The sequence below is a fragment of the Pantherophis guttatus genome, chromosome 1 (assembly GCF_059756535.1).
Source record: "Pantherophis guttatus breed Tessera chromosome 1, ASM5975653v1, whole genome shotgun sequence".
NCBI classification, from domain to species: Eukaryota; Metazoa; Chordata; class Lepidosauria; order Squamata; family Colubridae; genus Pantherophis; species Pantherophis guttatus.
The window spans coordinates 47,696,291-47,723,788 of record NC_142063.1 but is presented as its reverse complement, the minus strand read 5'-3'; the positions used below and the strand labels follow the sequence as shown (position 1 = coordinate 47,723,788).

General features: G+C 38.2%; 1 protein-coding gene across 8 annotated transcripts in view; it reads right to left on the bottom strand.

Moving 5' to 3' along the window:
* Positions 1-20,925, bottom strand: part of PTPN21 (protein tyrosine phosphatase non-receptor type 21) — a 54,961-nt gene extending 34,036 nt beyond the window's left edge. For 3 of the 8 annotated variants that reach the window (XM_034418284.3, XM_034418286.3, XM_034418289.3), the window contains exons 1-3: positions 20,493-20,904; positions 9,747-10,085; positions 1,058-1,227 (exon numbers count right to left, since the gene is read on the bottom strand). In XM_034418284.3, coding sequence (XP_034274175.2) covers positions 1,058-1,227; positions 9,747-9,926 — 350 coding nt within the window. In that variant the 5' untranslated portion in view covers positions 9,927-10,085; positions 20,493-20,904. Of the gene's footprint in view, positions 1-1,057; positions 1,228-9,746; positions 10,086-20,189 lie in introns of all 8 variants that reach the window. The other 5 variants (XM_034418287.3, XM_087873129.1, XM_087873116.1 and 2 more) reach the window with 5 other exon arrangements.
* Positions 20,926-27,498: the final 6,573 nt, after the last annotated feature.

The window sequence follows — 27,498 nt, the reverse complement described above, 5'->3', positions numbered from 1 at the left end:
TAAACTTCCCAAGTTGAATGGCATTTTTCACACACCTTCTCTGACCCGCATAATGCCACCTCCGTGCATCCACTCACTCCTTTCCCCACCTGGCAGCAGCCACTTACTTACTGGCCTGGGACTTCAGACTACCTGCCAGCTTCCCCATAAGCCTTTATTTTGAAAAGCTAGCAGGGAGCACTAGAAATAACACTATGGCATGGCAGTGCTAAAAGCAGCCACAACTTTTCCAAATTTTAATCCCACAGGAATAATGAATCCCAGATTTTTTAAACGTTCTGTAATTTAAGCCCATTTGAAACACCTTGATTCAAACATTGCTGCCTGATGTCACAGTGTTTCACCCAGTATATAGATAATTTTCTACAAACAGTAATCATCTCTCACATTGATCAGTAGGAATAGTGGCCCACTTCTCCATGGTAAATTGCTTCAATTCAATCATACTTCCAAGATTTTTTTTAGTGTGAACTGTGTGCACATCAAATCACCTGATGGATGACTATGCTTGTCAAATAAAGACTTCAAATGTTGGTACTGTTTGTTAACTCAATCAACTCCCTTTCTCCTTTTATGAAAGGAGCATCCATGAAATTGATAATGTTCAGTGACAAAGTTATGCAAAACGTAACAAAATAAAAAAAGACCAGTCAAATGCTTATTCACCTCTAAGTAAATCTAACTCTGGATTCTTAAATTGTCCCATGCAGTGTAAACCAGTGCTTCCCAAAGGGTGCCATCCCAGTGTATTTTCTCCTATTTTCTAGGACAAAAAGCAACCAAGAACTTCAACATCAAATCTGAAATTTCACTCAGCAGCTTAGTAGGGTAACAGCTTTTATTTCCTACCAAAGGAAATCTACTTGTGTTTATCTGAGCTAAAAACCACTCTCCGTGAAAGAAATAATATATTAATCAGAAAGATTTTTGTTCAGATCCAGGAGGACTAATCCATAGTAAAGATATATGGAAACAACTGATATCAGATACAATAGGGTCATGTAAAATTTAATTACTTTATATTTAGAATTTTTCTATGCAAGCTTACAAGATTCACCTGGTAATTTCCTGCTGAAGTTGAGAGACAGAAGGCACGTAAAACACCACACCAAAAAATACAGTTGGCTCCAATGCATATTTATCCAGTTGCTTTTTGAGAGGCTTGTCCAAGTCTATCCACCTGCGCTGGTTCTGCTTGTTGAAATACCAAAGGCTAAAATAGGTAATCTAAAAGGAAAATATAAAAAGGAACTGTGTTACATGTTTAAAAAAAATAAAAGAAGGTATATCACAAATAGTAGAAATTGTCCTTTTAATCCTTTATATACAATAAACAAGTCTAAGAAATCAGCATAGAATAATGTATATCTTTAATTCATGTTTACATATGCAGCATGATCATCATGTAAAACAAATCAGCTCAAACACAGATCTTTATCATTTGAAAAAAGTCTCTTTTTAAAAAAATCCTTGTCTTTACATAATAGACATAATACATACTCATTTCTCTCTATAGCAATCTAGAACTATGAAGGAAAAAGTATCAATTTTGCATGCTTAGGTAATTCATAGGAGTTTCTACATGAATAAAATATGCTCTCTCTGGTACACATGCATAGCTGCAATTGTATGTTTTGTTTCAGGTGCTCTAATTGCATTTAAGAATCCTGCAGTGTGAAGTATATTAAAAGGCAATAACATTTTAATCATGTCTAAAACTGCTAACATTAGCAAAAGACATATACCAGTCTTACAGAAAGCTGACATAACTCTAGAAATATTTTAAACATTCAAGAATAATGCTGTTGTAAGATTTCCTAATTTTAACAAGTTACTTTTCATTCAATTTCCAGGAAGTAAATGAACCCTAGACAGATTTTTACATAATTATGTTCCATTAATTGCCATTTTTCTTATCTGCTCAACAAATGGCATAGATGTTCAGTTGGACATCCACTAGTTGGAATGCTTAACAATGGACTGAACTAGTGCAAAATATATGAATACAGGAAAAAACAATGTGGAAAAGCTAGTAGTACTATGTTATTTATTCCTTAAGGAAATATTTCAAAATAACAGAATAACAGGGTTAGAAGGGACCATGGAGGTCTTCTAGTCCAACCTTCTCCTTAATCAGGAAAGCCTATACCACTTCAGACAATTGGTTGTCCAATCTCTTCTTTAAAGCTGCCAGTGTTGGAGCACCCATAATTTCTGTAGGCAAGTCATTAATTGTTCTGTCCACAAATTTCTTCTTAGTTCTGGGTCTTTCAAAACCAAGGATAAATGTATATAATATTTTGAAAATTAGCATGATTCTTAGCATTCTGCTAATCTGTCAAGTTAATGAATATTTTTGCATATAGAACTACACCAACCAGTATACTTAAATCCTGTTGAAATGAATTCGCAATTTAACCAAACCTAAAATGGGCAAACATTATACCATAGCTATGTAAACAATTACGTCATGTAAATCACCACCTCACTGCCAGTTATATGATTGTATTACTTGACCTGAATCTTCCTCCTCCAAAAAAGAAAGTACATGAAAAATTCTCTTGCCTCATGACACTAACAGCTAGTTTGTTATCAAGATCTGTGTGAAATCCTTCCTCCACTTCAGAACTTTCTATAAACATAAATACTTCAGTAATCAGCGTGAAGGGATTAAGGTTTATGGCTCTCCACTTAATGCTGAAACTATAACTGTGTCAGACTTCATTCTTGGTTGCTTCAAAATAGTTAATTCAAGAAACAATCTCTGAGTTCTGTGAAGTATGTTTATTGGAAGGAAGGTTAAAAGTTATAACCCCAAAATTCCAGTGATTACTTTCAAGTGAGATACTAACATAGAGGCAGTTGAAACAGGCAAAACGCTTGTTCATTTTTTCATGTTTGTTTCAATGCAGTGGGCTGGAAACTTGCCTCTTCCATGAAGAAGTTTGCATGTGTTTCCTGTTTTAATACCTGCAGACTCTTTATCAGTGTGAGAAGAATATCTCACAAACTCTTTAGCATTCCTCATAATTGGCAATGGCTAGCTGGAGGTACTAGGAGCTGTACTTCAACAAGTACAGCTGAAAAAATTACTACTCTGTCAAGTGGGTAAAAGGAATGATGCTTATATCTGTCTTATGTTTATTTCAGCCTTGTGCAAATATTTTTAATGGGCAATGTTCATGAACAGATTTAAGGAGGGGTGCCAAAAATGTTTTGGAGTACAAGGTCATTCCAGAATTTGCTCCCAATCAACCTAGACAGGCATTTCTCCAGGCAGAATAGGAATCTGATCTGACACAGGTTCAATGTGCATCCATGGAGATCTAGCCACGGAAGCCCAAGCTGACTGTGCTCATGGCTGAATCACTGTTAGGAAGATGACATAGAAAGGCTCTGGCACAATGCTGCACGGATTATATAGCCTGCCTTATATAGCATGCGCAGCTGGGACCAAATCACTGCCAGAGTTTGTTCCCACTTTGCTTGGACAGGTCAGGATCTCACATAGTTGTTGCTGTAAAGAACAGATATTGTTCCAACGTAAGGGAGGGGAGAAGGGAAGAGAATAGCACAACCTGAATTTCAGGAGTGGTACAGACTGGCAGGCTGATCCTTTTCATTGAGTGGTATGGTTCTGAATTTAGTTGCTTTTTCACTTCAAATGGAAAATGTTTGTTTTTTGTGCCAGTTTTTGACTCTAGACAACTGCCTGGAAAATCTTGATAGTTTTCTTGGCAATATTTCAGAAGTGGTTTGCCATTGGCTGCTTCCTAAGGCTGATTGAGAATGGCTGGTCCAAGGTTACCCAGCTGGCTCCATGCCTAAGGCAGGACTAGAACTCTCTCCCTCTCTCTCCCTTGGTTTCTAGCACGATGCCTTAACTATTACACCAAACTGATTCTGTTTTGTTCTATAATTGTTTCATTTGCTATACAGATTGAAAATTAATGAGAACAGGTTTCACATGGATTCCTTTGTCATTTTGAGACATGGTGGTACTGCAAAGTTTGCAAACCCAACTTAATCTGTAACTTTCTACACTATAATTTGACTTCACTTACATCTCTTGAATTCACCTAAATGATATGCAGTATCTTTTTTAGCATTTCTCACCCATGTCTAGGTCCTGTAGAGCAGGGGTGTCAAACTGGTGGCCCATGGGCCAGATGCATCACACACAGGCCACGCCCATCCCAGTTCCATGAATGGGAAAAACATTGTGAAACGTCATGTGATGGCAACATGACGCCGTGAGTTTGACACCTGTGCTGTAGAGTCTATGTGTATCCATACTTGCTCTGCATTAGGATAGCCTATTATTCAAGCAGGGATCATAATCTATTACAATTACAAACTGACTGCATGTGTAAGCAAGATACACACCTTTCTACCTTACTGCAACTAGTCCTTGCTTAGTGAGCACTACTGGGACTAGCAACTTGGTCACTCAGCTGAAAAGCATGTGACATGGCTAGGCTTACACCTTACTTCCCCTTGGATCATGAAGTAAAGTGATGCAGACACTGTCTGCAATTACTGTAAGTTCAAATCTCACCAGGCTCAAGGTTGACTCAGCCTTCCATCCTTTCTAAGGTAGGTAAAATGAGGACCCAGATTGTGGGGGCAATAAGCTGCCTTTGTATAAATATACAAAAGTATGAAGGCTATTGCTTAACGCATTGTAAGCCACCCTGAGTCTCCGGAGAAGGGCGGCATATAAATCAAATTTTTTAAAAAAAAGTGAACCATGCCTGACCTTACAATTTTTGCTTAGTGAAATTGCCTGCTGGTTGCAAAGCATGTGAATGGCAATGTGATTGATGGACCCTGCAATGGTCATAAAGGCAAAAACTGGTTGAAGAGTTATTTCTTCAGCACTACTTTGAATTGTCACACAAGGCAAACTTCACATAACAAAAAAATGGACACCAGGTTCTGGACAAAGGTTAAGAGGTAATAATTGTAGGAAACAAGCAACATAAATGTATATATTTAAATGGGCTTTACATATAGCAATATTGTACTGACTCATTCTTTGATAATGGTATTAAGACTGTTACAATGGATTTACTTAATCTTGATAACTAAGAAGACTTGAACTAGATGGATATTTTAAGTTATGTTTCTTGAAACTGGGAACATAAAATATTTCCAAGTATGGTTAAGATATTTTCACACCATCTAGAAGCTGAAACCACATAACAAATTGCTTCACAAAAGTAATGCAAAACACCAGCTGCTGGGGATTGAGTCAAGCAGCCTCAGATGAAGAAGGATTAGCAAAGACAAGGCAAGGGGGGAAAACCTTCAATTCCTACAACTAACTTTTAAGTTCAAATGACCACAGGAATCTGTTTATCTTTCAGTATGGATTATCATGTGATGTACTGTAGTCCTAGTATTCTAGAAGCAAGCATTTATGATTGCATAATGCACATTACTTTAAGCAGTAGTTCAAAAATGTCAGGACTCAGTGGCTCACTTACTTATAAGGCTATTAATTTTTCCAACTAATTAGAAACATGTAGCATGGGATATAAATAGTCCATAGTACTGGGCCAACTAGAAATATCTGCTCCCAGACTATTTTTTAAATCTCCTAATAAACACTTGTAATAAAATAAACCACAAAGACAAAAAAGAATTTTCTTGACTAATTTGTGACCTATTTTTTAATAACTTGAACCAAAGTTCAAAACAGAGAATACAAATCTAGAAATAAGAAATATAACCATACAATAGAATGTGTTAGATAATGTCCTCTTCATAATATTTAAAATGTTATGTTTTGAAGAGAAATTTTAACCGGTACCTAGAAATACTAAGATTTGCAAGTTCACATTATATATATTTACTAATAATGTGCCAAGGCAAGAGACCATCTCGCTATCCCAATATATCAGTCATGATTTAGATTACATCCTATTTACTGATAAACATGGTTTATATTTCTTATTTCATTTCTAGTATGTCATTCATCAGAATGGATTCAAAGATATGAGTACTATAATCAAAATAAAACAAACAATCCTCCATCAAACTGGGTTGTAACAAAATCTATAAATTGCAGACAAATGCTATAAAATCATTTCAAATGTTTGGGTAAATAAATGTATCTTAGTATTACCACAGAAAAAGCTCATTCCTTTTTTTGATGGCCCTTTATGGGCCACAAAACACCCATTCCAAGGTTATCGTGACTGCAAACAATCATTAGGTCATAAGTTTAGGACTGTCTTTGTAACATATTTTTGTTTTTAAAAAGGTGGGGATATGGAATATAAAGTGCAACTATTCAAAGTAGAGCAGTAAACTCTCTTCCAATCAGAGAATACAATATTTTAGTTGTAAGCTAAACAAGATCAACTTGCATGAATACTATCACAAAATGCTTCAGATTTTTCACTAAGAATCTATATCCAAACCCATTAGTATGCATGAAATGGCAAAAAAATGGCAGAATGTCAAGCATTTTGTCAATGAGATAGAATGTTTGTAGATCAGTTTTTTTCAACCTCAGCAACTTTTAAGATATGTGGATTAAATTCCCACAATCCACCAATTGGTCAATTCTGGGAGGTGAAGTCCACACATCTACAAAATTGCTGAGGTTGAGAAACACTGATGTAGACCATGACTAAGCTATCCCTCTATCTTTCATTATTGGTCTTTTGTATAACAGAATAGCTCAAGTAGAAAAAGATGGGAAGGATGAATTTTCACTTCTTCTGTCAGTTAGGTTTTTAGTTCAGCTGTTTTCATAAAGGTTTAAATCATAGATAATAGTCCTTTTATCAGTTGGTGTTCTGGAATTAAAGACTAGGGTTTGGAAGGGATCATCACTGATGTCATGTTGATTTCCTTAGTTAGGCTGCAACCTGAAAGAAAGAGAAGCTACTCGACAACTTGTCCTATTTGTAGCCTCCCCTGCTTACTTAGTATTTCGATGTTCATTCCAAGGACATTATCCATGCCCCCCCCCCCCGTCTTCCATTTTCTATGCATCTTCCAAGAGGGCTCCTAAAACTTCACTATAGTGTCTTCCTGTTTGTCATAAAATGATATGTTAATCCAACTGCAGTTGTCAATGATGGTTTAAGAATCAGTATTATGTGTGAAGGTATGTAGTGTATACATGTTTCAAACAAATCAACACTTAGCAGAATGTGTAAACCTAGTTATTAAGTCATGAAATTTACTGAATGACCTTAAGCCAAAGTTTCTCCTTCAGCCTAATCTACCTCGTATTTTAAAGGTATGCTTGCCTAAACTCCTTAGGATAAAGTAGAAATAAAATGTAATTTAAAAACAAATCCCCTCAAACAGGCAAGATATCTGGTCGTAGTAGAAAACTAGACAACCCATGACTTGTTGGGTCATTGTTTCAGAGATATTTCCTTACAATGACTTCAACAATGGCAAAAGCTTCTAATGTACTGCCTTCACTGGAAAAGGTTTTAAGAATTCAGGAATATATTCAGAGATGTATCTGCCTTGAAAGTAAAACATGCTGAACTGTATAGTACAGTCAATCACCAGAAGCTGTACATAGGAAATATTTAATGACTTTTTGTATTAGCATACATTTTTAATGATAATTTTATGTCATAAAATGTACCAAATTTCAATTATATAGGAATCATGGATTTTAGTTTTTGGACAATTTTGTAAGCCCATTTGAAATACTTTGGTTCAAAAATTGTTGGTCTATGACTAGGTTTCACCTAGTTAAAGGTTACAGACACAAGAGTTTAGTGTATAGATACTAATATGGAAAGTTTTCCTCAGAAATATCCAAAACTTGAAAAATGATCAAAATGTCTTTTGAATGTAGTGGGGGGAGTGATTAAAACCAAAAGCTTGTTAAAATGACTTAGTTAGATGACAGACATATTTTCTGTTTGCAATGAATATTCTGAGGAATGTTGCTTACATGTTTTCATAGTGCCTATTTCCCTTGCCTGTCCATACTTTGTTTCCAAAACAATCTCTGCAAGAATGCTTATTGTGGTGGAGGAGGGGAATCCTTTAAAATTTTGTAGTCTGGTTTTAATACCCTAAATCTGATTTTTAACAGGGTAACAATTAGACTATTGTACTAGAATTTGTGAGGTTCAAATTCAAATCCCCACTAAAACAATAAGCTCACAATGGCCTAGCACCATCTTTTAGCCCAATGTTATATTTTTCTGATACAACAGAGCTACCTAACAATCATGAAAGCTGAACTTACCTGCTTAGGAAAAAAACAGAGGAAAGTAAGGAATTATTAACCTGTCCAATGGAAAATATGGATAATAACTTCTGCAGTAGATTCAGATTGCCCTCCAATTTCACCATGTATTGAGCAAGGCTGCCTAAGATTCATTTTTTCCAGTATAGAAAACATTTATATGCAGAGAAAGCTTCCTGTCTGGAGATCAATAGTATTTATTTTCCCATATACCAGTGACCTGGTCCACGTATTAGTTTGTAACAAAATTATTGTGCCACACCAAGGAACTCCTGCTCAGCCTTATAAAGAGATCTAAATGAGACCTTTTATTTTTGAGTCAACGTAACTTCCTCCTGGACAATCTAAGAATGAAGGAACAATGAAAAGTCCCGTTCTTAATGTAAAGAATTTAAAGTCACCCAGGCTTCTACATTATTATCCAAGTATAACATCAAACTACACATGTGCTAAATTAGCTAATTAGCTAATGAAAAATAATGTACTGAAAAACACGAGAGAGATAACTCTAAAATTTACTCTTACAAAAATAAAAAAAATGTTCAGAGACAAATAAACCTAATGAGCCACACCTGTTGTGTTGAACGCATTTGGTGTTATCAACATCAGTCTGTAATCTGTTCAGATTGGGAATTGAATATGCTGAAAAAAATATAGCTGGCTCATTGGTTGGAAAACTGAATGGGATATTAATGGGATACTAGCGCAACATTTTGCCAAATTGTTGGATTAATAATTATGTACTGATAATACTATCAGGCTTTTTAATGAACTCAGGACAATACAAACAACCATGTCAGTGATGTTCAGTGGAGAGTGTAAATATGAAGCAGAATTTTGATAGATATATATTATAATTGCTACACAGGTAATGTCTGTAGGCATTACTTCATTTCAATGAAATTGCTCTTGCTAAAGGAAAGAATATGCTTGTTTCTATTTTTCTGCTTGATTTTCATATTGTCTGTTTCTAGACGGTAACCTTACTACTCCAGGCAATCTAAGTATAATCTCTTAGGTATTTATAGCACAATTCGTTCTTAGTTCTTTACAGCTTTTGCTACATCCTACATGTGGGCACACTTGTAGAGATATATTTTAATTTGCACAATCCAGGTTTTTTTAGGTGACTGCTTTATTTATTTATTTATTCAATTTATATAGCTGCTCATCTCAATCTAATTGACTCTGGGCAGCGAACAATATCAAAACCAAATATAAATGCTGGAGAAGCCATTGTGCAGAAAAATGATGGAGGAACTCTACATCACTGACTGAATACCTGCTTTGTTTTTTATATAAAATACTTTCTGCTACTTCCTGCTACTTTCAGTCAAAAATAATTGTGTGACAGGTGACAAGATTGCTGTTTGTTCAATACACTTGAATAACTACATATTGTGGACAGCAGACAATAGTAATAGGGTAAATGTAAAACTGAAGCTGACCTACTACAATTTTTAATCCTTTTATATTCCAAGATGGAGATGTCAACAGCCACCTTTCCTACCTCTCGAAGTTCAAGTCTCTGTGCCACAGCCTCCAGACTTTCCTGCCCAGTGCTTTCCACCGATAGTGTGAACTCCACAAACTCATTGTTAAGCAGATGAATACGGGCTACCAAACAGCTCTTGCTAGATACTGTATAGCGTCGAGTTCGTTTCAACTTCAGCCCAAAAGGTAGAGGCATTTCTTTCTTCACTCATTCACAAAAAGCTACAGAAAACCACCCGGCAATTTTCTCTTCTATTAAGAGTTTCAGATGATCATCCAGCAGCGGCAGCAGCAGCCATTAAAAAGTGGCAGGTTTTCTTCCAAGTTCTGAATAAAGGAAACATCCACAAAAATTCTGAAAGAAAGGGGGAGAAACTGAGTTAATTAAAACAAGACTCGGAGGTATTTTCACATTTAATAACTTATAAGACCAATTTAAAGCAGCCACATTCACTATGGTATAATTACTTTTTATCTAACATTCTCCAACTACTTAATTAGCACATCCATAAACATTCCCTAATATCCTTACAAGAAATGTTATTCATTTCAAACAAATAGCAAAAAAGAGAAAAAAGATTAAAGGTAAGACCACATCTCATAAATTAACAGTTTTGATAAAATTTGAACTGAGATCTTCCCACATCATGTTAACAGGTCTCTCACATTTTTTCTGGGATATAATGTTAATTTTTCTAATAATTAGTTGAGAGATGTAAACATTGTATAACCAAATTTATAACCAATTTTGGTAATCAAATCTAAATAGAAATTACAGTACATGTTTATTTATATAATACTAAACCTTCGAGTCTGTTTGTACCATTCAACTGGAAGAATTCAGACATTATAGGGCAACAATTATTGAATCGAGATAATTCAAATGAACTAATTTACAGAATGCCAGGATCCATGACTCCTACAGGAATGAAATTTGGAAAAGTTGTGGCTGCTTAAGCATCACAATGCCAATAGATTACATTTCTCAGAAACCCATAGACTGTGTGGCACAGGTAAAATGGGAGGGCTATATCCTGCCTTCTTTCCTACCTCCCTAATCCCTGCATGCAATCAGCTGGTTGGAGTTGGCAGTTTTGAAATTGAGGTTGAAATTTGAAATGTCTTTTAATAGCAGTGGGTGATGAGGGAAGGACAAGGAAGTGACTTGGATGCTGCTGGCAAGATAGGCTGAGGTGGGTTGGTAGTTGATGGGTAAGCCCTCTTCCTCCCTGTAGGGAGAGGGCTCTTGGGAAAGACCCAGGTGGGGAGCAGGGGTAGTTTTTCTCATGGTTCCCTCAGCAAAGTGGCATACAGTGCTGTGGATCAAGTCAAGGATGAGGAGGTCTGATTTCTTATACTCCCTGCCAGCTTCTCATAAGCAACATCAATGGAGAAGCCAACAGGAAGGTGATAAAAATGTAGAAGCCAGCAGGAAGGTGATAATTGCTAACGCTCCCACTCCCTTTTGCCTGCCCATGGTCATTCTATTTCTCTGTTTAGGTAAGGAAATGTCTAGGAAAGGATTATCCAATGGGTCACAGGTTGTTTAACAGAAATATAAAACACCTCAGTATAAAGCATTTAATATAGTATTGTGGGTTATAAACTTCATGAAACTCCCAAACTCATATCCCGAAGTATTAGCACTGAGAAATGGTGATAAAATTTCCTATATATTTTCAGTTGAAGAACAAAATAAATAGCGTGTAAAACTTATTCCGGTTTCACAGACCAAGAAAACAAATGCAATAAAATAAGCCATCCTCTCAAAACCTTTTTTTAAAAAAACATCTAAACAGATGCCCCAACTTTGCATACTTCAGTAGTTTCACTATATTACTACCCAGTTCCTATTGTCCTTACCCACACATTTTTAAAAAAACATATACTCCAGGCTTTCTGAAGTAATATAAGAACGATTTCATATAGTATAATGTGATCATGTGACAACTTTCAAAATCATTCTGGAAAGCCCTGTGCTTTGGAAGGACAGAGATCTGTCCGTTCTTGTCTGTACTTTATGCACTGTATAAGTACTGTATAGGTTTAAAAAGCAAGAAATAAACCAAAATATATAACATGAAGTAGGCTAAACGGAAACCTCCCATTGATCCCAACATTAAGGACACTTACTATTTCCATAATATTTCATGATTATTAATTTATTTATTTGGAACATTTTATGTCTGCCCCATTCAACATGATTCTGGATGGTATACAAAAATCATCAACAAACACAAAACAAAAGCAACATGTACGTTATAAGAAACCTGCTGAAACAATAGTGGCCATAACTGTAATTTGCTATAATTTATTCAGTTTATTCAGCTATTGCAGCCACCTGTATCAGGACATTGTTCCAAAAAGCAGGGGCCTTCAGCAGGGCTCTTCTGAAAAGGCATTGCTTCAAAATTCCAAACAACTACATTGTTTCAATGGTTCTTTCTCTCAATAGAAAGCGGAATAGATTTGAACATCCTGTCCTAAGTTTACAGCTACTCAGCCTTCTTCTCCAACATAAACAGATTGTCAATTATGGTGAAAAAGAGACCATGATACCAAGGGGGGTATTCACTTACTTTCCCTACCAGTTCGCAAATGTGAGTGCGTGCGTGTCCACGCAGGAGCCCAGCCTCAAAAACGTGCATAATAGGATGGCATAGAGCCGGGCCAGGGGGGGCGAATGGCCGGGCCCGCCCGTGATTTCCGCTACTGGTTCGGGTAGAACCGGTCTGAACCAGCTGAATACCACCTTTGCATGATACTTATCAACATTCTCTGGTTTTCAGAAGATTTTTACCAGGGCAAAGAATTCTGCAATCAGTTTGAATGATCAGGATGTGCCTGTATTTCCTATAAAAGGTATAGTATTATAATGGTTTCCTCATTTCTCCAGGGCAGTTCCATTTCTGATGATGAGAAAGGATATGGAAAGACTGAAGATAAAACTCTGCTTCATGGGGTTTCTTACGGCTTTACCCTCTCCCAACTTTTTTTTAAATCTCTACATGAAGCCACTGAGCAAAGTCACCTTTAGACACAGGGTGAAGCATCACAGACATCACCAGTACATTGACAATTATACATATCTGCCTCGGTTCAGCCAAATAATGTTGTTGAGGATTTTTCCTAATGTCTGGAGGCTCTGGGGATCTGGATGAGCAATTTTTGAGCCTTCCTGGACTCACAGCTCCTACCAAAAAAGAAGTTCTTCTTGAGCAGCAATTGTGCTGTTTTCTGGGTTAGGAGGTTGGACTACTGTAATACATTCTACACTGAGTTGCCCTTGAAAAGAATTTGGAAGCTACAACTAGTCCAGAATGCAGTAAGGCAGGCAGTTTTGAGAGTTTCACAATATGTTCATGTACTACTCTGTTCTGTGAGCTGCAGTGGCTCCCGGAAGGCTTCTGAGTGCAGTTTTAGGAGCTGATGAATATCCAGAGCCCTACAGAACAGAGGCCCACATTATTTGTGGGACTGCTTGCTTCAATTATCTCTGCTCATGCCACCAAAACTAGCAAAGCAGCCATGCTCCAGAGCTCGTCTATTCAGCAGCGACATATTATGAGGCCTAGGAATCATGTTTTCTCTGCCACGGCACCTGCCCTTGGAACAACGTTAGCCTACAGATTGAGAATGATCTTGACCCTGTTGGTCATTCATAAGGCACTAGAGATGTAACCATTGTCTCAGGGTTTGGATTAGAAGATTAAGTAGGGTTTAGAATTTGAGTTCCAATCTTTGGACTAGACATGGGATGATTTTAGTCCTGTTCATTCTGGGTATTCATTTTATATTGTGTTCTTACTTGGTTTTTACCATTTAGAGTCACTGTGAAATGGGCAACTATATGAATTGTTTAAATCGATCAATAAAAATATGTTTAGCCGAAGTTTAGTAAGGTCACTACTCAAGAAAATTCAGTTTCTTAACTAGGTAAATTAAGGAAGAAGGTTTGGGAGGTTTATTGTATCTTAAGAGATCCCACTGTTATTGAAAACAATACTGTGGGCTGGGTTCAGTGGTGGTATTCAGCCGGTTCTAACTGGTTTGGGTGAACTGGTAGCAGCGGCAGAAGGCTCCACCCACCCGCCCGGACATCATCAAATCCCATTTTTTACGCTCTACACATGCATGGAAGGCTCTGCGTGCACTCACATTTGCAAACCGGTAGTGAAGGTAAGCGAATACCACCCCTGGCTCGGTTGTTATTATTATTATTTTTTTCTTAGTCAAAGTAGATGCAAGCAACCTGAGAAGGAATTGATGGTTCTCTCCTCACCCCACCCCTTAGTACCTTAATTTTACACCAACAATTATATTAACACTTTTAATCTGCTGATTGTTACATAACAGGCAACCATGCAATAAGTACAGCATGTCTGTCTGTATCATGGTGGCTAATCAACCAGATTGTCTTGGTTGAAACTGATTTTCTAGCTCCATTTCAAACCACTTGCAGACTTGGCAAGAAACTGAATAGAAACTGGTATAAAGTCATCCTGTGAACTGTGTCAGGAAAAGGACAAGCTGAGTGTGACTCAGTTGATGCTCTTAGACCTGTCAGCAGCTTTTAATACTGCTGACCATGGTATCCTCCTGGACTGGCTAACTGAATTTGGATGCAGAAGCTTTATTTCATTCCTATGGCTGACCCTCTCAATAGGTGACTCTGGTGTTACTCCTACTTGGATGGCCATTTCCAGAAGAAGGTGCTGTGGGGTTATTCTTCTGACCCATAGCATTTGGGCTTTGGAGTCACTTATGGTCCCATGCTATTTTCTATGCTTTTTAACATCTGTGGGAAGATGCTGGAAGTGGCTATCTGGAAATGTGACCTGAGATGATGTAATATGCAGTACATAATAAACAGTGCCGTGAAAGGGTAGCAGATTATATGAGGATCAACAAGATGAGACTCTAGACAAAATAGAGATACTGTTTATGGGTGTGGTATCTGTCCAGTTGAATGATGCTCCGCTGGTACTAAAATGGTCTGTACTCATTCTAAAAGAATAGATTTGCAGTTTAGGGATAGTTGTAAATGTGTCATTTAGTTGAGACTCAGGTGGCCTCAGCGGCATGGAGTGCCTTTCTTCTGATTTACCAATTGCAGCTGATTTATCATCTTTCTAATAGAACAGAATAACTGGAAGGGATCATGGAAGTCTTCTAGTCCAAACCCTGCCAAAACAGATCCTATACCATTTCAGACGTGGTTGTCCAATCTCTTCTTAAAAACCTCCAGTGATGGAGCATCCACAACTTCTGAAGGCAAGCTGTTCCACTGATTAATTGTTCTGTCAGGAAATTTCTCTATTTCTAGCTTTGTTCTCTCCTTGATTAGTTTCCATCCATTGCTTCTTGTTCTGCTTTCAAGTGCTTTGGTGAATAGATTGACCCTCTCTTCTTTGTGGTAACCCCTTAGATATTGGGAAACTGCTATCAGAGGGTATCTATCTCCGGACTAGATCAGATGGAAAACTCTTTAATCTTTCTAGATTGAGAGCAAAGTCTAAAGTCCAGCTGAAATGTTTACGAGATTTCCTCTTCGCTGATGATGCTGCCGTTACTGCTCACACTGCCGAAGACAATTTATGGACTGTTTTAGCAAGGCCTGTCAAGACTTTGGGCTAACAATCAGCCTGAAAAAGACACAAGTCATGGGTCAAGACGTGGATTTATCTCCCTGTGTTACAATCTCTGCACAAGAACTGGAGGTCGTTCATGACTTTGTGTACCTCGGTTCAACCATATCCAATACCCTCTTTTTAGATACTGAACTGAATAAACGTATTGGTAAAGCGTCTACCACATTCTCCAGACTTACAAAGAGAGTATGGTTCAATAAGAAGCTGACGGAACATACAAAGATCCAGGTCTATAGAGTGTCTCCTGAGCACACTCTTGTACTGCAGTGAGTCTTGGACCCTTTACGCACGGCAGGAGAGAAAGTTGAACACCTTTCATATGCGCTGTCTCCGACGTATCCTTGGCATTACCTGGCATGACAAAGTTCCAAATAGCGCAGTCTTGGAACGTGCTGGAATTTCTAGCATGTATACACTATTGAAACAGCGACGTTTACGCTGGCTTGGGCATGTCGTGAGAATGGCTGATGGTCGGATTCTGAAAGATCTCCTGTATGGAGAATTAGTGCAGGGAAAGTGCCTTAAAGGGAGATCACAGCTGCGATATAAGGATATTTCAAGAGGGATCTAAAGGCCTTAGGAATGGACATTAATGACTGGGAAACCTTGAACTCTGATCGTTCAGCTTGGGGGCTAAAGACGCAGCATGGCCTTCTCCAATTCGAAGAGATACTTGTTCGGCAGGCTGAGGCAAAGAGGCAGTCCCGGAACCAGAGAAATCTGGGGGCTGGGCAGGGGACAGAATATATCTGTCCTCAGTGTGGAAGGGATTGCCACTCTCAAATTGGCCTTTTTAGTCACACCAGATGCTGTTTTAGGACCTCTTTCCAGAGCACGATACCATAGTCTTCTTTTCATTAAACAAACATATCTAATTCCTGCAACCATTCTATGTATGTTTTAGCCTCCAGGCAACTAATCATCTCTGTTGCTCTTCTTTTACCTGGAAAATGATGGTCTTGTAACAGTTATTCATGTTCAATTTCTCAACTGGATTATTGCAATGCATTAAGAGGCTGCTTCTGAATATTCTCCAGAAACTTCAATTGGTTCAAAGTAGAGCAGCTTACATGCTCACTGAGATTGGGTGATATACATCTATTATGCCAGTACGTCACCATCTACACTGCTTGCCAGTTTGTTTTGGGCCCAATTCAAAGTGCTGTTTTTCATCTTTAAAACCATAAAAGGCTTAAGACCAGATTATCTGAAGGAGCACTTTCTCCCATATGTAGCTACCTGAACCTTAAGATCTTCTAATGAGGTCTTTTTTCAGATACCATCACCAAGGGAGGTGAGATGAGCTTCTACAAAAGAAAGCATTTTTGTGATGTCACCCTATTTATAGAATACCCTCCCCAATGAAGTTTGACTAATGCCCACATTAGTATTCTTTTGAACTGAATACATTTTTATTTTTCCAAGCCTTTTAATCATATTTTAATTTATATTGCTTAAGATTTTGACAACTGCCTTTCCATGGCCATAGTATGATGGTCTTTATTTCTATTTTTATTTGTGTATGTTTTAATTTGTTTGTTTTCTTTTTGAGTGTGTTTTATTGTAAACTGCATAGAGCGCTTCAGTAATAAATAAACACCCGGAAAATCTTGTATTAGAAAGATTTATTATAAATCTTTACTAGCACTAATCTATAATGAATAAAATCATAGCAATATCGGCAATAGATGAACATATTGCACATATTTCAATAATTAAATTACACAGAAGAATACACCATTAATTCTGCATGTTCCTCGACATTACAACATAAAGAATATTAACACTAGGACATTGTTCAGTATGGGTCACAGATAATCCTATGCCAAAATATAATGTCTTCAATAAGGAATTGACTGCACTCACAAGAATCACTAAGCCATAACATGTTTTTCATAAACTATACTACACACACACACACACACACACACCTGAAACAACATAGCATATAAAAACAAAAAAAATATTTCCAGTGCTCCATAAAGCAACATCTCCCTCACATCCAACAAACAATGTTTGTGGACAGAGATCTCACCTGATCTTTGATGCTGTGTCAGAGGCTATACTGTCAAAAGTACTGATGGACAAAATTAAATTAAATGTATATTTAATTGCATTAAGTATGTTTTATTAATATTATTATAATTGAATTTTATTAAAATAATCATTTTTACTCCTAACATAAGAGAGATCCCTATGTGTCATATCCAAGGCTTTTGGGAGGGCCCAATTCTGTATCTCTATGCTAAATTGTTCAGGTTAATGTATTGTAATTACATTATATTACATACATATGTTATATTACTGTTCTGGTGATGTAAATAAATTACATTATACCTAGTGTGATATATGAACCTTAACTATTAATGTTATGCTAAACCTGAAAACTTAATCTAGAAATTTCATTTTATTCATGAAGTAGTAACATTGTACTACTATGTTACTTCCGTAATTCACAACTCATTCAATCAAGGGCAACTACATTTATGACTATTATAGAGCAAGATTATTTTAAGGAAGTGAAATTTAGCGCTTTCAACCATGAGACATATTTGCAACTATCACACCTTTCCTTATAGTATTCATGAAAGTTTTTTTTAATTTCCAAAGAAAAGCAATAAAAATATATGAGATCTTGCAAGTAGAAAATATACTTGAAGTTGAAATGTCTTCAACCAGACAACAAACAAGTTGGACTGCTCAAGAGTACTCCAGGGATATCATCAGGATGAATCTCACACCTGATTAACAGGTCATGATGAACTTTTTTCAGTTGCATTCATGGAATTATCTAGGTTTCATGGATAATTCCATGAATGCAACTGAAAAAAATTCATCATGACCTGTTAATCAGGTGTGAGATTCATCCTGATGATGTCCCTGGAGTACTCTTGAGCAGTCCAACTTGTTTGTTTACTATAGTCTGTTGAAGACAGTTTGCTACTACACTGCTGAATCTCAATCCTTTGTGAACACTACTAATGATTTTTTTACAATTTGTTTATTTCTTATTCAAGATGACCAGGACACGGATCCATTCCAATAATAATCCACAGTACTGCTAACTATCAGAAGCTCCAATACTGACCTTAGAAGTATTACAATTGGATGTATAAATGATAGTCCTCCGACTCTGTTCCTACTACTATATTAAAAACCAAACTATGTTCATCTTTTAAACTTCTGTCATTCCCCATCATATTCATTTTCAACCTCAGTACAGCACAAACTATATATTCTGCCTAGATGCAAGTACCATATTGCAACATTCTACAAGTTGTTTTAATTATATATTAAATAAGCTCTCTCAGAAATATGCCTGAAGTTTGACATTTCACCATACTTCTCTAACCACATATACAATTATTAATGCATGAAATTCTAAGGCTTCTTCAATTATTCCTTATACCATATTACATATTCCAACGTATTACATATTCCAACATATTACATATTCCAACAAATACTTATAGCTCTAATATTCTCATTTAGAAACATTAAGCACATGCTTAAGCCTATAGTTGTATCACGTTTAATATGATATGAAGATCTATTTTAAATTATTGGAACTCACTTTTGAATGAGTATGGACACTGAATTTCACTGAATTCAATGTATTGCCATACAACACTTACTTTTGGCTGAATTGTGCACCATGATCTTCTATTGGATTCATTCTTTATTAGACTGATGTTTTTGTATAAACATATCAACATTTGACTTAGAAATATTTTTAAAATGTTAATTTTCCTGACAATGAATCCTATTTTTACACTTCAGAAAAATCAGAGGGCCAGAACATTTTAAAATGCATCTTCCTAATCTTTGTAACTTTCCACAGAGAATTCAGTCATATTACAGCAAGTCAATTAGAAAATGCCAGCGGATGGGTGGAGAAGGTATCATGCTTCAATCCTATTCAACAAGTTTCCACGCTAGCCAAGCACAATTCTTGCTAACACAGCACAACCAGTCTTGTTTAGCAGCTGTTATTTTCTGCTACCAGCTGCTGTCATATTAGACCTCGCCATATTCGCCTATTTCAAATACTCTCCATTCTGCATAGTTAAGGTACACAGACTAGTAAATCCAATGAAATGTATGTTAAAATCAAAGTAGCCTTAGAACTCTTTACAAGAATCTATTTTATCCTATTTGTTTCAATATGCAAAGTATAACCAGCAATATTTCCCATATAACTTATTTTCAGATTGGATTGCATAAGGATTCCATACATTACTAAAACAAGTGGGAAGTAACATATATGAACAGAAAAATGATAAATCTCCCTTCTTCAGTTTACATATTTTTCTTTCAAAAATAAAAAGGGGGGAACATATTTATGTTAAATGTTCATTCCAGTACAATACATTTTAAAGCAAAAGAACAATAGAAAATGTTAATGTTATTTTGTTAAGAATGGATGTGCCAATACAGAAGATGGTCTCAAACCATTGTAATCTTAATCCACAAATCAAATGCATCCTATCAAACACTGAAGATTAATTTTTTCCCCTCACTGGTGCTTAGCATTAGAATTAATAAGAGACCACTGGGAATGCATAGCACTGTAACTGTCTAGGAAAATATCTGCATACATAACTCAGGTTAGTTTTCTACACAAAGATGCTTCATTTTTTTTCCTGTCGTTTGTGAGATATATTAGGCAGATGAAGACACAAACTTCTTTTGGAAAAGATGTTACATGGTTTAATCAGACTCAACCAGATAGAGATTAAAAGGAGTAACAGGCAGCGAGAAAGGAAAAGGTAAGGACAACAAAAGTTAATCGGGTTTAATTTACTTACAGAGCATGTCGCGAACCACTTTGCCATCCAAGACTGATTTTACTGTGAAATAACCTCCTTTCCCCGCCCTCTCCTAATTATGTCAAGGAGAGAATCCACTTGCCGTTTTATTCTTTACTGCAACCTTGCCGGAGTCCGAATGGGGACTTTTCCCAAAGTAAGTGAAGAAACTACGAATCCTACTTTGGAAACGTTACCATCTTAAAATAAAACATCCAAGGGCAATCCCTCCACCCCCCCATCCCCATCCCCACCCCCATCCCTTGCCCAGCACCACCGTCGTCACCGGCTGGCTCACTTTACCTGTTGCGAAAACCCAAGGCAAAAAAATAAATAAAAAGGAGGTCTCCTTTAGCTGCAAAATCCCGAGAGCGCTTCAGACGAAGCCATTTCACGGGTTATTCCTTCGGGAAGGCCGGGGGGGGGGGGAAGAGAGGAAGGAAGATCCTGTCTAAAGCGAGCCGCCTTCGGTTCTCCTCCCGGGCGCTCCAAGAGTGCGAACCCGCCTCACTTCCTGCCTCCCAACAACAACAACATCCCAAAATTGAGTCTGGATATCATTCCACTCGGCGAAAAGTTAGGGGGGAGGAGGAGGGAGAATCAAGGCGGGCCGCCCCCTTCGCCAGCCAGCTTCTCTTGACAGAGGAAGGCTGCGGGAGCACAAGGAGAGCTTTTTTTTCCGAGCGCTCAAGGCTTTCCCCTCCCCCCCCCCTCCTGCCTCTTTTCCTCCCCCCCCCTCCTCCTCCCCCCGCCCTTTCCTTCCTCGTTCCCCTTTGGGAGGCGTTCCCATTGGCTCCAGCCATGCGGAAGGATACGGCGTGGTCATTAAAGTACAGCCCTCTGTGTTTGAAGCCCCATTACCTCAGAGGCCTGGAATGCTCGGCAGGGGGAATGTCAGCAATGGGACAGCTGCTGCCGCTGCCCTGGCTGGAAGGAGCGGAGCGGAGGCGGAGGCGGGGAGCTGGCAAGGCACGAACGGGAGATGCCGAAGGCACACGGCCGTCCCTAACTTGCCATTCCTTTTCGTCGCCTTCGCCCGCTGCAAGCAAGAAACAAAGCCTTTTTTCTTTTTTTTTTTGACCGGGAAAACTCGTGCCCCATGAATTGTCTCGGTTTTTATCCCTCTATAGTCCAGAGCGGCGTTGCGCGAGTAAAAAACAAACAAACAACGACGACGATGAATAACAAACTACGGGCGTGATTGGCACCTCTTAATGTGTGGTTCTTTGCTAGCTTCTATTCAGGCAATTGACAAGTTTCATTGACAAACTTACACTCTGGTCGTCTCCCGAATTACATCTGAAGAAAACTTCAGCCATGGCAGAGTTATGCCTGGGTCTTCTGTTTCTCATTTGTTCTGTGAGCATTTATAGGGTAGTGTTACTGATCTAAGGAAGCACATCATCCAACCATGCCTGATCAACACCCACCTGATTTCCAAAAAGGATGAGCTTCCAGAGGACAGGTGCCATGATAGAGTAGATTCTGCTGAAATCCCATATGGGATTTGGAGTATGCCCTTCCTACTTGACTAGAAAGGATGGGTAGAAACAAAGTGCCAGTCAGTCCCTGATGCCCCCTCATTATTATCTTTATTTCATGCTATGTGCTTTTCCTGGTGCTTTGTGAAGATGTGCATAGGAGTATAATAGGTCTGCTTATCATTTTAGACCAGCATTTGGCTAACTAGATGTTCTAAAGCCCTTGCAAGCAGGAGCTGGAGACCTATCCTTTACCCACCATTGTTCCCTTGAAAGCTGGTATTTGGAAGCATGCTGCTCCTAATGGAGACTTACCGGTATTCTTTAATTCCTTTTTAAAGCCATGTGGCTTACCAGCCATCACTACATTTTGTGGCAATGAATTCTTAAGTTAATTATGCAGTACATGAGGAACAGTTTTAATTATTCTATATCACCTTCCAATCTGCTGCACTGAATGGCCCTTGATCATAGCCTTTCAAGAAAAGGGAAAACTTTTTTTTGTGGACATCCACTGACATGCTGATTATCCAAAGCCTCCTAGCTGTGTCAGTCTACACATGGGAGGATCAAGCCAATAGTATGTTGGCTTGAAAAGCACTCTCTAAATTAGAAATTCTAGCTTAAAGAGCACAGGGTCAGCATGAATGAGGGAGCAATAGATTTGGTTGTTCTTGTGATATACTCAAGATATAGCCAAACAAACTGGCATCCTAATGATTATCAGGGTAGACTAGAACTATAAATAGTATTCTGGATGTGACAACATTCATTGATTCAAAGACATTGCAAAATTGGTAGTTTTATTTTCAATCTGTTTTTTGTGATACCTGGCATAGGAATAGCCATTTTTATACAATTGCTGTACTCTAGGCTGACATCTTCAGAGAATTCTCTTATAAGCCGTTCTGCTACGAGGGGAAAGGGGCAAAAGTACCAAGGTGACTAGCTGGAAGTGAAGAGCCAAGAAAAGGAGGGAGGCAAGTTTTCATCAATAGGAACATCTTGATTATCTGCTTTCAAATCAATCTTGGCTCTTACCGTAGTAATCACATAGATTTTCTCCATAATGATCTGTTCCTGACTGGGTTTTTCAGCAGTGCATCCATCACTACTGTAACTGAATCTATCCGCTTAACTGCTGGTGATTCTCTTCTCTTTCCTGCCACTTTTCCCAGTGTTATAACCTTCTCCATAGAACTAGGTCTTTGCATAATGTATCTGAAATATGATAATTTCCACTAGGTTATTTGTGCCTTGATGAAGAACTCTGGATTGATTTGTTCAATGATCCATTTGTTGGTTTTCTTGGCTGTCCCTAGTATTTTCTTGTCTGCCTATTCCTTTACTGTTGATAGTTAAGCCTAAAAGGCAGAAATTATCTATTTAGAATTCACAATATCTTTATTTGAATTCTAAGACTACCTGTTGTCATTAGTTTTCTCTTCTTTATATTTAACAGAATAACATTTAATGTAGTCCCATTTTGTTCACGATTCTTCTTTATTTTTATTGTTATAGCTTGCAGATGCTTTGCATTTTTGGCTATCGAAGTACTGTCATCAGCATAGCACAGATTGTTGATGGTTCTTCCTCTAATTTTAATACCACACTCACCTCATTCCAATCCAGTTTACCTTAATATATAATCAGCACATAGGTTGAATACATAAGGGGAGAATATCCCACTCCTTTGCCAGCTGGAGCTAGTCTGTTACACCATGTTCTGTACATATTGTGGCTTCCTGACCTGTATATAAGTTTCACATGAAGACAATGAGATATACTGGGATTTCTGTTTTTCTACAATTCACATTCCACAGCTTGATGTGATCAACACAATGAAAGGTCTTTTTATAATCAGTGAAACATATAATGACTTGGTTTTCTTTTGTCCCTTTCATTCAATCCACAAATTCCAAAAATCTGATTTTCAGCTCCAAGCATCATAACTTAACAGCATTGGCCTAATTAATTCAGAAGCATCATATCACTTCCTCGTGTCTGAGAAACAGGAAAGATGGCAAAGATAATATTTTGCATTTATCGTAATCTCCAAGTTTCCTGCTGTTTTAAAAGCAGTAGCAAAGATAAGTTGCTCCAAAGGGGCAATACTATGGGAAGCAAATTTAATTCCCCTCCTGGAAAAAGAAAACAAGTTGGAGATGAAGCCACTATTTAAATTGGAATAATACAAGCTTTTGATAGGGAAAATGTAATTATATTTAATGTGTGTATAAGTGTGCAGATAGTGCAAATTTATAAGAGTGTTTTTTTCCATTTCTCTGATGAAATATAGGACTGCTCTACCCAGTTTCCTCTCTACTGCAACTTGACCATAGACATATATCTGTCCAACACATTCAACAGTGAATACCAATGTAAACACCATCATTAACTTAGAAAATAGTCAATCCTTCTTTGGTAATATTTTCAGCCCTGTGTTACCTAACAGTCCAATCATTTATCTGGCTATTTCACTGTTTCTATTAATCTTCTAAGATTTTCAAAATATAAAAATGTAATTCTTACAGTGCTATCTAATATCTATATAAGTATATACCCAAGTATGGTTGTAGCATTATTATTTATCATTATTATCCATCTTACTCCCCTCTCATTGATACAATGATTATCATTATTCTGTTGCTTTGCATGTACATTTAAAGCTTCTGTATCAGAGACAAATTTCTTGTGAATCTAATCACACTTGGCCAAATACAGTATTCAGTTCAATAATGCTTCAATGCCAATTTATACTTATTTGCTAGTTTTTGTGCTACTTGTTGTTCTTCTTGCTTGGATAAGCTTTCCACATGTTATAATAAATATTTTTATCTTTTACAGTTTTTCTTGGCTCTCCATGTAAATATCTCATTAAACTAGCTAATACTATTATTAATCTGTGGTACATGCTCTAGCCAAGCTTTTCTTTTTATGGCTTTAAATAACCTCCCAGCATTTAAAAATGATTCAAACCCCAATGTTTCTTTCAGGAGCTACAATAGCATATTTATATTGTTATGTGCAATTTGGAGATGATTTCTCATGATATCAAATACGAAAAACATTTACTGTGACCTGATGCATTTCAACCTATTTTTCCTTCCATGACTATAAAGTCTAGAGATTGGAGGAACCAGCACAGGGGGCAAAATGATCATGCACACGGAACTTGTGTATATTTACTCAGGACTAAGTCCAATTAGAGCCAGTTTGGTGTAGTGGTTATCAAGAAATCTCTTGATTTCTAAGCCATCATCTTTAACTGCTACACCAACTGCTCTAACTGTACTTAGTTCAATTAGACCCATACACAAAGCTACTTCTGCTGTAGCCTCAAAGCCAGCTGGTTGGGATTGGGTCAGTTACAATCTTCCTTGGCCCTAGAAAGGAGGCAATGGCAAACTACTTCCAAAAACCTTGCCAAGAAAATTGCAGGGACTTGTCTAGGCAATCACTGGGGATAAAAAAGAAAAGAGAAAAAGTCAATTAAATTCTTCCCAAAATGCTGAGAAATAGACAAATGACTAGGTGACAGAATCTTATATTAACTTTATGAACCAGAGCAAAGAATTGATTAAAACAGATCCCTGTTTAGTTTCTAAAGTTCTGGTTTCATCTCCTTGTCCTTTTCCATCTGTAACAGAGAAGACCTCAAATTTCTTCTTTCTGTCAATGCTGAATTAATTCAGCATTGTTGGAGGCAAGCTACTATCACAAGAGTGAATAGGGTCAATAGTTCATAAAATAAGAGAGCCTTACTCTTTGTTTTTCTCTAAATTAATATCTTATGGGAACGCTGGCCACTTGTGGCCAATTGAAAGCAAGAAACTGAGGAATGAAAAAAAAGGTTAAGTCCTTCCTTTATTTTTATTCTTCATACATCCCATTCACCTTCTGGAAGCATTTTTTTCTTTGCTCAAACAGGTTGACAAAGTAGACATTTATCTATAGTATGTACTTTGGTTTTCAGTTATTTGTGCTATGTGAATAGTGAGACATATCATGGGATATCATGCAAACATGGTGTCGAGATCCCTCAACACTGTGATCCGCAGCGGCGGATCTTGACCTGAACGCCTCTTAGTGCATCAGTTCCGGACGGGGCTGGATAGAGAACTAAGACAAGCATGTGTTTACAGGGGCTTACCACCAAAGTTGTCTGAGTGGTTTAGTGCTGCAGTAGACTTGGACGTTGGCTTAAAAGAGTTTCGTACTCGGGGGTTAGTTGGCTATCCGCTCCCTCCGCGACGTAATGTGGAGAGGCCAGTTCCTCAACGTGGAGTGGGTTCGTCCCCTCCTCGCTCTGGGGTGCCTGTTGGTAGGGGAACGATCCGCTGTTTCCGATGTAATCAGGTCACCGGGCGGCGGATTGTTCTGCACCCGCCGTTGCACCTACCACCATATCTCGAACACCATCATCGGTTGGTAGAGGACGAGAGAGAGTTTGGTCTTCGTCGGATTGGTCTAGAGTAACAACACCGACGGCGGCATGTGGTCCACGGACAGAGTCTGAGACGCCTGCTAGCCAGGAGGTGTTGCAGGTGGTTTCTGACAGCAGTGGGGAGGATGCTCCGGTAGACTCTATGGTAAGTGACCCGATACGCCCTTTTGTTATCCCCATTGTACTTAGGCATCCCCAAACACTGAAAGTGATTCACCAACACGCTTTGATAGATTTGGGTTGTACCCGATGTCTCATCCGAGAAGCAGTAGCGAGGGATCTGGGTTTGCGAACACTGCAGTTACAAACCTCCATTAGGTTCGGACAAATGCATGGGTCCCTTCTGGGGGGTAGACCAGAAGCACGGGTAACCGAATTGGTGCGGTTGGAGATTGGGGAACATTGGGAGAACATCTGTTTTGTGGTAGTGGATACTATGGTTGAGCCCGTCATATTGGGATTGGCGTGGCTTGATAAATGGAGACCTACCATTTGGTGGGAGGGGGGCTACAGACGGCTCCGTTTAAGCATTGGCCCGGAACCAGAGCCAGAAACCCGTGTAGATCAAGCAGCTGTACAGTGCGAGGTTCCCAATAACCCTTCCCAGCTGAGCTACCCTGAGGTATATGAGAACTTAGCGGATGTGTTTAAAGAAGAGGAGTGTGAGATGTTACCTCCCCATAGAGCCACTGACTGTGCTATTGAGTTGAAACCGGGTGTTAAGTTGCCCAAGCCGCGTATGTACGCTATGACCAAAGCAGAATTGGAGGAGCTTAGACGGTACATTGATAAAAACCTGGCCAGAGGCTTTATCCAGCCAAGTCGCTCACACATGGCCGCTCCCGTGTTGTTTCGAGAGAAAAAGGATGGGGGCCTACGTTTGTGTGTGGATTTCTGAGACCTAAATGCTGTGTGTGTCGAGCATTTGTATCCTTTACCCCTCATGAAGGACCTATTGTCTACCTTAGCGACTGGGAAGATATTCACCAAACTGGACTTACGAGAAGCCTATTATAGAGTGAGAATAAAGCCAGGTGATGAATGGAAAACCACATTTAACTGTCCTTTAGGGAGCTATAAATTCCGGGTGATGCCATTTGGTTTACAGGGTGCCCCCGCCGTGTTTATGCACGTGATAAACGAGGTGTTAAACGAGCATTTATACCGGGGTGTGCTTGTTTATCTAGATGATATACTAATCTATACCAAAACCATGGAAGAACATATAGCTTTGGTAAGACAGGTGTTAGATAAATTGCTACAGGCCAAATTGTTTGTAAAGCTCTCAAAGTGCGAATTCCACCGCACAGAGTTGGATTACTTAGGGTATCGCATCTCCGAGGCCGGGATAGAAATGGATCCGAAGAAGGTGAATACGATC